At 47.6% G+C, this 13,743-nt stretch overlaps 1 protein-coding gene across 1 annotated transcript; it reads left to right on the forward strand.

The window, feature by feature from the left end:
- The first annotated feature begins 1,079 nt into the window (after positions 1-1,079).
- NKX1-1 (NK1 homeobox 1) lies at positions 1,080-6,158 on the forward strand. The gene is made up of 2 exons (XM_030450891.1): positions 1,080-1,551; positions 5,350-6,158. The coding sequence occupies exons 1-2, from the start codon at positions 1,080-1,082 to the stop codon at positions 6,156-6,158; spliced, it is 1,281 nt and encodes a 426-aa protein (XP_030306751.1).
- Positions 6,159-13,743: the final 7,585 nt, after the last annotated feature.

Here is a 13,743-nt window from a genome sequence, read left to right on the forward strand (position 1 = left end):
TTTATTAAGAGAGGGTTTTTTTTCTGAAAGTGGAAGACAGGTCTGGTTATTGCTTTACTCCTGCACAGGACGGAACAGACCTTTTCCCCCAGTTACTCGGAATATATTGATAATTGTGTTTTGCCTTGCTCCGTTTAAAGGTATTAATTTTCTCCCAGCAATTTCCTGCCATTTACATTTGATATTTAATTTTAATTAAATTAGCTAAAAGAGAAGTGTGTACGGGTGTGTGTCTCCTCTGACACAAGCCCCGCTCCAGCCACTAAACCTCTGTCCATAATTTTCCCCTTTTGTTCTAATTACATAAAACCAGCAGTGAAGAGAAACAGGTGCTTGGGGCTGGCACCTCTGAGCCCACACGCACAATTCCCCTTTGATCATCTAACTCCACTCTTAGGGATGGGAGACCTTAAGTTCCCATTTTGTGCGTATCATATCTTCTTTATATTGATCCCGCAATTATTTAAAAGAAAGCGTCATCTCCTCCCACTTCTCCAAATAAGGCTATTTAGATGCTTTCCAGATGAGTGGAGGTGTGCTGAAACAGAGCTGACAGCCAAGTATATCACAGCCAACACCATCCTTCATTCGCTCTCTCCCTCTCTGCCTCCCTCCCCCCGGCACACACTTTCATCGCGTCTCTCCTCCAGTGATGAAGATTACAGACTATTATGGGCAGGGGATTAATTTGTAGCCAATTACAATCCAGTGCTAAATATGAATGCATAAATAAGATACAGCTTCGCCTCTGTGTGTATGTGTGCGAGAGAGGGAGGGGGGGGGTAGGAGCGCCTGGGCAGCCTGGTGAGGATGATGAGAAGGAAGAAGGAGCAGCTGAGTGGAGGTTCTGAGCCGAGCATCACCTTGTGACTTCCTTCCTCCCCCGGAGGATCCCATCCGCCGGACCCCGCGCAGCCCCCGGGAGCTGAAGGCAGCAGCTGCCCCTGAGCCGGAGCGGGGGCCGGGGAGGAGTTTCCAGCTCAACTTCGACGGAGGAAGAGGAGGGGGGGGGAAGATCAAGGCGAGGGGGCGGTGGGGGGGGGAAGAAGTTGCGACTGAGAGGGGCTCTGCAAAGAGTCATGAATGTGAGCAGAGACAAGGTCGGTGACATCTCCATCCCGGCAGCGGCAGCCGCCGCGGTGACAGCCCCCGCAGCCGCTGGCATCGGCGGGGAGTCCTGCGGCTTGCACGGGGAAGGCATGGACAGCCATGGGGAGCAGCGGCTCTCGGCCAGCGGCGAGCTGCCTCTCTATTCCTGCCCTGGAAATAGGGACAGGCAAGGGGACAACCAGAGCAACACCCCCGGGCAAGAGGGGGCAGTGGCCGCGCTGCCCATGGTGCACAGAACCACCTCCTTCTCCGTCCTCGACATCCTGGACCCTAACAAATTCAACAGCAAACGGCGGCAGTGCGCGGTCTTGTACAAATCTGTGGGGACCGAGTTCACGCTGGGGGCGGAGGATAAACCCGAGGACACAGGGACGGAGCTGACCGACCAAAAGGCGCTCGCTGAAGATTTTGACACGTGCAAGAAGTCTGCAGAGCTGATCAGTAAGTAGGTCTGGGGACTCGGAGTCCCTTGAGGTGGGCGGTTGTCCCAGGATCTGCATGCTTATGAAGCCCATCCTTCTGCCCCCGCAGCACCCGTCGGAGCTGGGCCGAAAGGGGCAGCCGGCTCTCGGGTCTGTGTGTGTGTGTGTTTGTGTCCGTGTGTAAACGTTCCCTGCATCGCTGTGCGGGACGCGAAGAGGTGGAAAACTGTGTTTGGGTTGGGGACGGCAGAGCGGAGGACGAGAGCATCATCCCGGGACAGGCCGGGGGTGGCAACGGGTCCCCAGGCTCGGTATCGGGGAGCTCCGGGGGAAACCCTAGGGATACTCGACCTGCAAGTACCAGGGTCAGTCCCGGGGGTCTCGGGTCAGCTGAGGCGGGGAAAGATCCCGCCATCCTCCTCCTCCTCCCGAGAAGAAGCAGCCCTAGGGATCAGCTCAGGAAAACTCGCAAGCGGCTCCTCTAGCTCAGGCTTCAGAGGGCCGGCCCCGGGGATGCGAAACTCTGCGGGCCCCCACCTCGCCTGGTTTTCCCAGGCATTTATGACTTTAATGTACCTTCTCCCCAGCCTCCAGACCCGCTCTCCCCATCCCTTCCCCCTCACTCACCCCCGCCCTCGCAGCCTCCTTCCCGTTGCTCTAGGCGACAGATTCAATTTTCTCTCTCCCCTTGGCTTTTTTAGGACAAATCAGACTAATTGTGACAAAATGCTGGTTATCTCTGGAAAAACAATTAAATTCCTTCGATTACATTTAAAGTAAAATGTGCTTAGCAGCGTAAAGAGACTGGATAATGGGGGAAATCGCCCCAGAGTGGCATGTAGGACTGCCTGGATCGATATCCTATTATCGAATTGTGCATATCTCTTTCAAGCACCTTGCAAACTCTTCCCTAACATCTAAATTATAGGGTCAAAATTCGGATAATTACTCGATTAAAACCTATTACACTTATTAAGGCTCGCTATTGATCGGGAATTGCATTCGACCCAAGCTCTAGATTGCTTTTTCTTTCTGGGTCCAAATATCCCAATTTTCTCCCCACTAAACACCGAGACCCTGGGGATAGCGGAGAGTTTCCTGGGGGAAAAAAAAATAAAAAAGATAGTTGTGAAAAATATCTATAACGATTCTGAGTCCTGAGAGGGGAGAGCAGAGGCGGCGAGTGGCAAGGGAAAAACTTCTCGGACAGGGAAAAATCATTTCTCTGTGTCTGGGGCGGGAGAGGACTCGGAGCTGTCTAATCCCGCCGTAGTACGACTCTTTCCATTCAAATTAAGAAGTAAAAGGGATGTGGAATCTCCTCCAGCGCTAGCCTTTTACCATAGACACATTTTTAATCTCTCAAGCAAAACCAAGAACGAGGCATTAATAGAATTCAAAAGAGATTTTTAAAAGCAGTGAGTAGCTGGAGTAATTATTCGTCTAAACTCATCTGACTTTCACCATATTAAATAGATCTAGGCGATCAGAAAGATTGATGAGGTCAGTTTATCGCTCATCTCACACTTTGGTATCCAGACAAGGAGAGAAATGCAACTCTTTCACTTCTCTAAAATTAAATTTATTTGGACGCATCCCGAAGCGCTGTGATTCGCCCGTGGACAAGTTCCCCGGACACTTTTCACGTCTCGTCTTTTGGTCCTACCCCTTTAATATTCTCGCAACAGTCACGAATAGATCCCAGGCTGCTCGAAGGTCACGATAGTTAATTAATTTTTCCCTCCATCGTAATTAATATTAGCTCAAGAAGTGATTTAATTTAGAAGTGTTCGGAAAATAGCTCCGGTCAGAAAAGTACCCACAGTCAGGAAATACAAAGGCAAAAGGCGAACAGAAACAACAGAAACAACGCCTGTTAACACCCCGCTTATAATATTAAAGTTGAAAAGAACGTTACAACTCTATATTAAATTAACATTTAACAACTTTTAGAAACAAAAATCGCAACTCCAGCATCGATTTCCATCGCCAATTGTATTCTCTCTCCATTTTTCTGTTTACAGACAATTTTAGTTGACCTATGGCTGGGATTTCCTAGAGTTTACCAGTAAAAATGAACTCGGAAATGCCCACTGTAGGTTCCCCGGTGTAAACGCGATATGCGGTGGGTTTCGCTCAGTCTGGGATCTATTCACACTTCTTAGAAAATTGTTGATGCACAAATTTCACAGTGCAATTTGTAAAGGGTTCCACAGGTTGCAGGGTGCTCCCGTACCTTGTCGGGTTGGGGGAAAGCTAGAGAGGTTCGCATGGATGTACGGCGGCCACCGCTGGCATTTTCTGTTCGCCGACTGGAATCGAGAGCTGGGAACGACTCCTAATGAAGCCCGAGATATTGAGGGATATTTTCCTGGTGAGGAGGATTAGTTAAACTTCTCTGACCCTTTTTCTCCTGGTTGAGCCTCCATATCCTACGTTAGCCGAAGTCACCTCCTTGAACAAAACAGTTTAAAAAAATTAAATAAAGAATCTCTGATCTTATATGTAAGCATGAGGGTGTCCGGCGCTAGGAAGTGCAATAGCGTGTTCAGGTTTTTAGGGATTAAAATCAACTAAACTATACACGGAATAGGAGTGACAGACGAGCCCGTTCGCTTTCTAATTGCGTATCTCCGTTAATCAAGTTCAAGGAGCCCTTGATGAGAGGGGTTCCTGGAGCTGCACCCCCGCTGCAGCTACGAGTGGAGGAAAGTTTAGGAATGCCTGGAAGTGCCGGGTAAAAAGGATGGCATTTCTGGGTCCCTGCCCCCCCGACCTGCCCGCCGTGCCTCCCGCAATTCCCATCCCCGCAGTAGGAGAACGCGAAGAGGATTCGCATCCCCCCCTGCTCCCCCCAGAGAGTCCGAGCCCTCAATCGGGGTCAGAAGGAACCGGCTCGCTGGGAAATGAGATTTGCTTTCAGGCTTCATAATGACAGAACCGTCAGCACAAGTCCAATAGCCTTAAATATCAGATAATTACCCTGTTCTCCCATGGACACCCGTTAATTGGAGCGTAATATAAGCCCAAATAAATTAAATGACCGTTAACTAGTTTGTACATTACACAAAATGAGTTTAATTAAGTTTGTATCTGCTCTGCTAATCAATACGAGTATTTACTCCACTTTAATACTTCCATCTCAGAAAGTGACAAGAGGTCAAACCAGGCGAAAAAAGGGTTAAAAATGCCACAGCAAAAGCCAGCAGATCTCCTAACGACGCGCATATTTCCATCACCCAAACTGTTAGAAGCGATGTGACAAGTTTGCGGCCCGCTTCCAACCCGCGGCTGCTCCGGCCTGGCTGGGGGTGGGGGGTGGTCTCGGGGGCTTTGTCCCTGCCAGCTCCCGCCACGATCCGAGGGACCCAGTGGACTTCCCACCCTCCCCGTTGCCTTCTCTAAGGCCTTTCCGGGAGGTGGTGGCGTCTACTCCCTGACGAGGCCACGTTTCAGTGCCAGCTCCGACCAAGGTTGGTTCTTAAGGGACAGTGCTGCCAATGCCGCCCCGGGCTGGACGGCCTTTTCCTGGCCCCAGGGCTCCGAGCGTTTCGGAGGCGGCATCGAGCGCCATCCCAGCCGCTTCTGAGCGGATCAGATGAAGAATCAGAGCCCCTTGTCCTCCCAGCACAGGGCACGGAGCGGCGGGGGGCTGGGGGTAGGTGTCTTCCCCAGCACCCCCATCCCAACAGCAGCCGGGCCGAGTTCTCAGTGCCTCGGGGAAGTGGGGGGGGGGAACACGGGACGGGACAAGGGGTCGGGGCCGGACTGGGACCGAGGTTGGCGAGACCTAACAGCGCCTGTCGGTTGTCCGCAGAGGACGGCGATCTCTACAAGTCCGAGGAGTGCGACCTGGACTACAGCAGCCGGCCGAGCCGCAGCCCCGACAGCGAACTGCCGGACGACGAAGAGCTGTGCAGCGAGGAAAGCAGCAGCAGCACCAGCAGCAGCAGCACCAGCAGCTCGGCGATCACCGGCGAAACCGACCCGGGCCACCTCCACGCTGAGGCAGGGGGGGTCCCACCCCCGCCTCCACCACCTCCGCCGCCGCCCCCCCAGCAACCCTCGGTGGCGGCTCCTGGGTCTGGGCAGCAGAACCAGCAGCAAGCCAAGCCCAAGAGGAAGCGAACGGGCTCGGACTCGAAGTCGGGCAAGCCCCGGCGGGCGCGGACAGCCTTCACCTACGAGCAGCTGGTGGCGCTGGAGAACAAGTTCAAGTCCACCCGGTACCTGTCGGTCTGCGAGCGCCTCAACCTGGCCCTGTCCCTCAGCCTCACCGAGACGCAGGTGAAGATCTGGTTCCAGAACCGCCGCACGAAGTGGAAGAAACAGAACCCGGGGGCCGACACCAGCGCGCCCACCGGCGGGGGAGGGGGCGGCGGAGGGGGTGCGGGGGGAGGGTTGGGTGGAGGGGGACTGGCGGGGGGGCTCAGCCCCCTCAGCCACTCACCCCCCATGGGCAACCCGCTCTCCATGCACGGCCCCGGCAGCTACGCCGGACACCCCGCCGGGGGTTTGGTCTGTGCCGCCCAGCTGCCCTTCCTGCCCAGCCCCGCCGTCCTCTCGCCCTTCGTGCTGGGCTCGCAGACTTACGGCGCTCCGGCTTTCTACACTCCGCACCTATAAGCCCGAAGACCCTTACTCCTCTTCCTCACCTCCCCCGGCCCCTTCCCGCTGCACTGTGCCTCCCCTCAAGGCTTTTTGGGGGAGCGGTCGCCGTGCGGCTCTTTCCTTCCCCTCGCCAAACCAACAAGCTCCTGGCAGGCACCGCCGGGAGGGAATGGGGAGGCCGGGCGCTCCCCCTCCCACAGAAGCCCCTCAGTCCCCTCCCCAAGCCCCACGGGTGGGCCCCAGCCCCCGCGATCGTTTCTACGGCCCTTTTTATACGCGATGTGTCCGGACTGTGCTTTGGAGGGGAGAGAGAGGAGAACGGAAAACTCCCTCCCCCATGTACATACGAGTAGATGTAAATCATCACTAACCTTTATTTTTATTTTCACCGTCCCTTGTTGCTGTGTGAGTTTGATTTTATTATATATTTTTAAAATTATTATTATTATTGGCTTCGTTTTTATTGTGGTCTAGCCACTCGTAAAAGACTTTAAGAAAGAAAGTAAGAAAAAAAAAAGATTATGTACCCATTTGACTCTCAGGGTAAAACAGAGAACTATCGGACCCGTTCCTCGACAGTGCGGAGGTGACGACGAGCCGCTCCCTCCCGTGACCTCACGGTGATGACGATTTTTTTTTATTTTTTATTTTTTTTTTCCCCCCATACGTCGCTTTTCAACGAGACCTGGACCCGGAGGAGCCTCTGTGGAAAGGGCGGCGGGGGCGGCTGCCGGGGAGCAGGGCTGGTGTTGTTTGGGGTTGTTTTGTTGTTTTTTTTTTAACGTTAATCATTTCTGTATATTTATGGTTGTTACAAAAAAAGTTTTAACTTTATAATTAATGTATAAAGTATGGGAGTACTGAGCAAGAGATGATATAGAAAGCACTTTGTTTGCTAAACACTTTAAATCAATCAATAAACTGTAAGAAAAAGGCGGCTTTCCGTGGTGGTGGGTCCCTGGTTTTCGGTTGAATTTTTGTAAGAGAAGCTTCCTGGCTCCTGAGGCATTTGGAGGAATGCCTTGCACCGTCCTTGTTTTTTTCGTTTCGTTTACTCCGATAGCGTAATTCTTAGACGCAATTAAACTTTTTTTTTTTCTTGTACGAAAGGGTATTTCCCTTCTCAGTTCCCTGGTTTTCATTTGCTTAATTGGCTTTGCCGATTGCTGTCGTGCAATATTAAGAACAAATCTTTTTTTTCTTGTAGAGAATCTGATATCTCTCGTGTTTCTGCAAACGAGGAGTCCGATATTTTGAATTTATGTAAATTCTAAAAAATCGGCTCTCTCATTCAACTTCTGCCACTTTATCAAATAAAGTAATCTTTCCATCGCCTTTCCGCTGATTACTTTAAAACTAGTAGCAAAGACGGTCTTTTATAATCCTTACTTTTTTATATTTTTTTCTTAATTTCAAAGAAAAAGCCTATAAGCGCTGTGCCCACCCCAGCTGTTACAGCTGTAACCCCAGCTTCTAGCCCGAACTCAAAGAAAAGCTTTTGTCCCGTTTCCATGCTCCTTTCCTGATCCCGAAGTTCATGCCGGTGAAGAGTTTTTTTTGTTTGTTTGTTTGTTTTGTTTTGTTTGTTTTTTAACTAGCTTATTTTAATTCTTTTAATGTTGGGGGTGAAGGTGTTGTTGCATGGTGGGGTGTTTTGTTTGTTTCATTTTTTTTGCTTTGTTTTGTTCTTGGGGTTTTTTTACCCAGAAAATTGACGACTGCCTTAGCAGGGGCGATTTTAAGAAACGAGTTTTCCTGAGAGATTTTGAGGAGAAAAAAGGAGGATGAGCTGCCCTGCTGCCGAGGGGCCTGGGCTCTGCACCCCGCACCCCCCCTCCCTCAGCTCCTTCCTCCGGATCCCTGGGACCCCCCAGCCTGGGTCAGCTCTGGCAGCCACAGGTTTTGGAGTGCCACGAGGGAAAGGTACCACACATAGCACCTCCCTCCTGCACACCCACCCTAGAAATAAATAAAATGTTTCAGCACGCCCATAGATATAAAATCTGCTGGGGTTTCCATTGCTCAGGTGAGCCCAGTAAGCTTGAGGGGAGGGTGCAGGCAAACCTCCTTCCTCTCCCTTCATTCAAAAGTGTGTGTGTGTGTGTGTGTGCCAGAACTCTGGGTCAGTCTCATTTGCATTTGTGAAAACAAGAATTTCAACGATAAAAGGTGTTCTGAAGTCAATTTTCAGGAAAAGCATCACAATATGTGCTGGGAGTCACTCTCTGTGCAGCTTTTACTGGCTGAAGAAAACCATCTGGGCTGGGAAATGGCTACTCAGGAGACTCTTCCACAATACAAAACCTATTAGTGACCAGGTTTGAGCTAGGGATACCAGCAGTCGAACTATTAGCTCAGATGGGACACAACCCAGTTTAATTAAGAGTTAATTCAAACCCTGTCTACACACCAGGAACTCCAAACAGTTCCCCCAGGTGAAAAATAATTCAGCTGCTCAGCACTTTGGAGGAGATGGTTTCCCTACTCCAGGCCAGTTAGCACCCTGCCAGTGAAACCTGTTCATGTGAGTATTATTACTCACAGCTGCTGGATGAAGGAGTCAGTTAGCCTGAGATTCCCAGTCATTAAACTCGATTTAACAAGGCTTCTCACATTTTATAGCACTGCTGAAAACAGAGCCCCCAGGTATCACCATAGTTTAGGATTTTATTGATAGCCTTTGCTCGAATGCCTCGTCCAGAGGCCTGATCTCAGAAAAGTCAAGAGCAAAACTGCAGAGCCACAGCTCGGGTGCATAGTTCCCTGGCATGCAGAGTGTGCAGCAGTGCAGGGGATGCTGTGAGCTCAAGTCTCAAGCCACAGGACACTGTACACAGAGGCCATTTGGAGTATCAGCACCAGAGAGCTAATTCTCAAAAGAGACTTCCTCAGCTCTGGGTTGTGGCATTAGGTCAGGCTGCATGGTTACAGACTTACCCCTGAGGAGCTCTATGATGTCAACTGCTGGGAACATCCCTGGTGTGAATGCACAGCCCCTGGTGTGCTAACACTGAATGGTCTCACCTGCCTGAGCATCCCCACTCTGCCATCCATCTTCCTGCCCATTGATGCTCTGGCTCTGTAAGAGAGTGAAACAGAGGTTGATGCAGCAACTTGAGGCATCATACTCAGGGGATCCTTGACCATAAAAAGCCCCTAAAGCTCCCATGCAGATACCCCAAGGAGGTTCAAGAGTGTGATTTTCACATATCCTACCTGCTGTACCTTCTGCAAGGGGTGCAATGGGCTCTGCTCCAGCGTGGGGCTTTTTGGAGGGATGCAGCTTGTTTTTACTGGGTCATCAGCAAGAAGCAGAGACCTTGGTACAGTGTAAGTAGAATCCACTGACTGAAGGAAAGATGATTATGACAAGAAGGAGGTATTTGGTTTGGTTCATTCTGTGAGTATGGTGTCTTTTTTTTTTTAATATTTGTTATTTAAACAACTTTATTGTTATTCTTTTAAAAATTAATTTGTTTTAATTAATTTTATGAAATTTAGTATTAGGGGATTCAGAATGTGGGATACATTCCATCTCAGCAGAGATTTAGCAGATTTAGCAAAGCATTAGCATTTACCAGAGGTCATGGTCCCATCTCAGATACTCTGAGCAGAACATTTAGAATCTGAATCAGTACTTTCAGGTGATGTCTTTGGCAAGTACCAAATAAGACCTGGGTCGTCAATGTATTTTTTAACTAATTCCTATGAAATTAATGTTAAATTCAAGGATGGAAGCTTGTATTAATGAGAAATTATTCTGACACTAATTGCCTCTTACCTTTGTTCACTGTATTTAAAGCTGAATTAGATAAAAAGAAGGAAATTGCACCTATTTTACTTTGCTCTGAATATATCAGTTTATACTGAACGAGTTTCAGTTGTTTATGCTCACTGAATAAATGGCAGTAAAATGTCTTGTGCTCAAAAGGAGAAAGCACAAACATACAACAGAAACATTAAAAATGATTGGGAGATAACAGAATATATTGAAATATTTTGTGCATTGCTTACACAACACCAATGATGTTACACTAAATCACTGGAAACCTGTGTTATGTATTATCAAGCACCAAAATTTCTTGGTGTTACTTCTTCCACTGAAGCAGGGAATGTGGGTTTATTGAGTTATGGCCATAGATGAGGTTTTAGGGATTTTTAAAATATATTGCAGACCTCCTGTTTCAGACTGAACTCATAGTCAGTTTGCATATTTCTATTTCCATACTACATAAGCAAAATGTTAGAAATAAACTTTATGAACTTAAATCCATTCCCCAAAAATACAGTGATATCTGCTTGTAGTCTGCTATATTGCTAGCTATCCATTAATTCCTGTATTACATGTATAAAATTGTTCTACTCAATCAGAGATGTATATAAAGATGCAAAGCAACATTATTTTACAATGTCTAGGCAGTTCTGCTCTTCAGGTTCTGTCTTAAAGAGTCAGCAAGGACACGTGGTTGTTGTAGAGCATTTCTTAGGAGCAAATAGAACTGAGATTAATTTTTAAACTATATTGGAATATTTGCCAGTCTGTGGGTTGTAAACCAAGGCAAAGATCAGAATGGACACTGACAGTGAAGGGGACAGGTGAGTAAACAAATGGGATCTTAATCAGTTTGTCTTACAAAGGTTTACATGAACCACATTCATCTCTCTCTGGTGTTTTTTTGGTTTGGTTTGGTTTTTTGGTTTTGATTGGGTTTTTTTGGTTTTGGTTTTTTTGGTTTAGTTTTTTTGGGGTTTTTTTGTTTGTTGTTTTGGTTTGGTTTTTTGGTTTGGTTTTTTTTGTTGTTTTGTTTTTGTTTTTTCCCTAGTACCCACTGTGTTCTTTACCATCTACTCATGTTACACAGATGTCCCAGGTGGATGGTTGATGGTTGTCACAGTGAAAATAACCCTGATAGTAAGAGCTCTTTTTAGTTCTCTGCTGCTGTCTGGCAGAGATGTGAATGCATCACACAGAAAAAGCTTCAAAGCAGCTCAGGAGGTTATCACAGCATTAGAAATCTAGAGCTGTTAAATCTGCAGTGTCCATTCAAGAGAAACCCTCTGGATGCTGGAAATCCTAGGATGCACCTTTTATCTACTGAGAAACACCAAGGGCATGGAGGGCAACTCATGGTCAGGACCCAACAGTCTGGACAGGCAGGGTCATGGACAGAGTACTGGATATGATTTACTAATTTAATCTCATTATATGAAAAATCTGCAGTTAGCTAAAACTAGCTGGCTCCACCCAAAGTGCTAGACTTTATTTTAAAATAAGTATTTTCCTCTCTGTAACGTCACAAACCAGAAATGCTTTGGAGACAATAAAGGAAGGATGACATTACACCCAAGAACTGCAAGTCACAGAAATATTTATGTGAGATGATGATGACTGACACAGTAAAGATTTGTCCCCTTCAGAAAACTGCTGCTTTTTCAAGAGAGGAAAAATAATCTAACCTCACTATAAGTATCTCAATTATTGGCCATTTTTGCTCTCCCTTTTTTGCTCTCCCTTTTTCCCCCTTTTTCCCCTTTTTTTCCCTTTTTTTTTTTTTTTTTTTTTTTTTTTTTTTTTTTTTTTTTTTTTTTTTCCCCTCCAGCTGCAGACATGTATCACAAGAACTTACCCTGCACATAAAGGGATTCTTTCCTGGAAAGGGGCTTAACATATAGAGGCTGACAAGCTTGATTTCTTCTGCCTTGGTTCCCAGGACTCCAAGAGGGAAACTGAGCTTTTGGATGAGTAGCTGGAAAGGCTCTTCCTACTGCTTGCATTGACTGAGAGTTTTTAGCAACAAGCTGCGCTCCTTACGACCTGTTAAATATTTTGAGATTTGCAATTAAAAACACTCTTTGCAACTTAAAGCACCAGCCCTATGCCTTGAAGTGACAATTTTGAGTAAAGTGTTTGCCCTGAGCTTGCTCTGCAGCATTCCTGATCACAGTTTGTTGATTTTGCTTCAGCACTGGGCTCAAGCACACGTGGAACCAACATCTAATTTCAGCCCCAGTTAAAACCCGTGGCAGGCTTTCCTCCTGCTGCTGTCTGCCTTCAGCTGCAAAAAATACTATTACAAAAATTCAAAGATACCCAAAAGCAATTTCCAAACAAGCAAGAATCATAGATTATATTTCCATATACCTTTTATTGTGTGTGAGGATAAGAGTGGCTCCATAATGGCATTATAAATATAGCAAATTAATGGTGGATGCAATGCCAACACCTTGTCATTATGCAAATTGGAATGTCTGCAGAAATGGTTATTCAACAATCCCTTTCAAAGTAACCAGATGCCTAATGCTGCTCATTACATCTAAACTAATTAGCAGCACGTTTAAACAATTTTAATAAGCTTTTTCCTTAACCCCTTGACAGAGGGGATTCCTGATGCTAATGGAAAAAACATATCAGCACTTGGCATGGGAGTGCTGGGGTTTTGCTCAGGGCACTGACATGCAGAAAAGCAAGGGGGAATCTACTCAAAAACCTAAATGAAAATAGTCATGTTACAGAGGATTAAGGATAAAGGAATGGATTGCACCAGAGTCAAGTGTAGCTCAGTCTGCCCAGGCTCTGGTGCAGCCTCTGACACATCACCACCTTCCTCTCCTCCCAGCCCACTCTCCCGAGCTGCTGCTGCACTTGGGCTCTGTGCTACCCAGTCCTGGCTGACAGAAAAAGCTCAACAAGGCCACAGTTTCATTTCTTTCTCCACTCAGTCAGCTTTTAAGGAGAGGAAGAGGAGGGAAAGCATCAACTCAGAAATGAGTTATCAATAGCTCTCTCCCTTTCTTTCCCTTCAGGAGTAGCATGACTCCCACAGTTGGAAGGGCAATAACTTTGTCCCATGGGTCAAAATTTGTGCAGTTGTCAGGCATAACCAGGTCTGATCTACATGTATTTTCCAGGGGGTGTGCTCAGTTTTGGGATCATCAGCATCTCTCTGATCTGAAGTAGTCACCAGTGCTGCTGGATGGGGAGGGTCCAGACTGGTCTTAATGTAGGCTGTTGCTCTGAAGCTTTAGCCTGTCTGGGCTACCCACCCTCTTCCTCAAATCCTGTAGAGGGTTTCTCAACACGAAGGACCATCACCATACTCATTTCAGAGAGATGCTCCCAGGCCTCTGAATGTATGATCAGGCTCTAATTTATCTCACTAGCCTTTCACCATCCTTCTTGGTAATCTTCATCCCCCCCTTACCAGGTGTTGATGTGGCACAGTTGCAGCACCAGGAGTCAGACTGCCCAGTTAAGCTGTGAGACACCCAACTGGGGTCTCCACCCTGAGCCCTGCAGCTGCTTGCAAGATGGAATCCCTTGCCTGAGCTGTGGTGTAGATGCTGTGCTTGGCTTTGTATTCTGCTGACCCTCATCCTGTGCTTTCTGTGCTGAGTGGCTGCAATCTGCCTTTGATCTCAGTGTACTTTCAGGTGATCACTAACTGGCTCTGCTACTATCACCAAATTTGCTTTTCTTGTTTGGATGCTGGAGGATGGTGCCCTTTCCTGCCTTTACCTTCTGCCCCTGGCTCATCTCTACCTGACACTTGGAGTCTCTACCCTGTGTTTTTCTTTCTCACCTTGCTACAGACTGCACATC

The sequence above is a fragment of the Calypte anna genome, chromosome 4B, assembly GCF_003957555.1.
Source record: "Calypte anna isolate BGI_N300 chromosome 4B, bCalAnn1_v1.p, whole genome shotgun sequence".
Lineage (NCBI taxonomy): Eukaryota > Metazoa > Chordata > Aves > Apodiformes > Trochilidae > Calypte > Calypte anna.

Bases quoted from the DNA above. Each gene is read 5' to 3' on its own strand.
- NKX1-1 (XM_030450891.1), top strand. From the start codon at position 1,080: ATGAATGTGAGCAGAGACAAGGTCGGTGACATCTCCATCCCGGCAGCG. The intron at 1,552-5,349 runs GTAAGTAGGTCT...GGTTGTCCGCAG, and splicing joins GAAGTCTGCAGAGCTGATCA to AGGACGGCGATCTCTACAAG.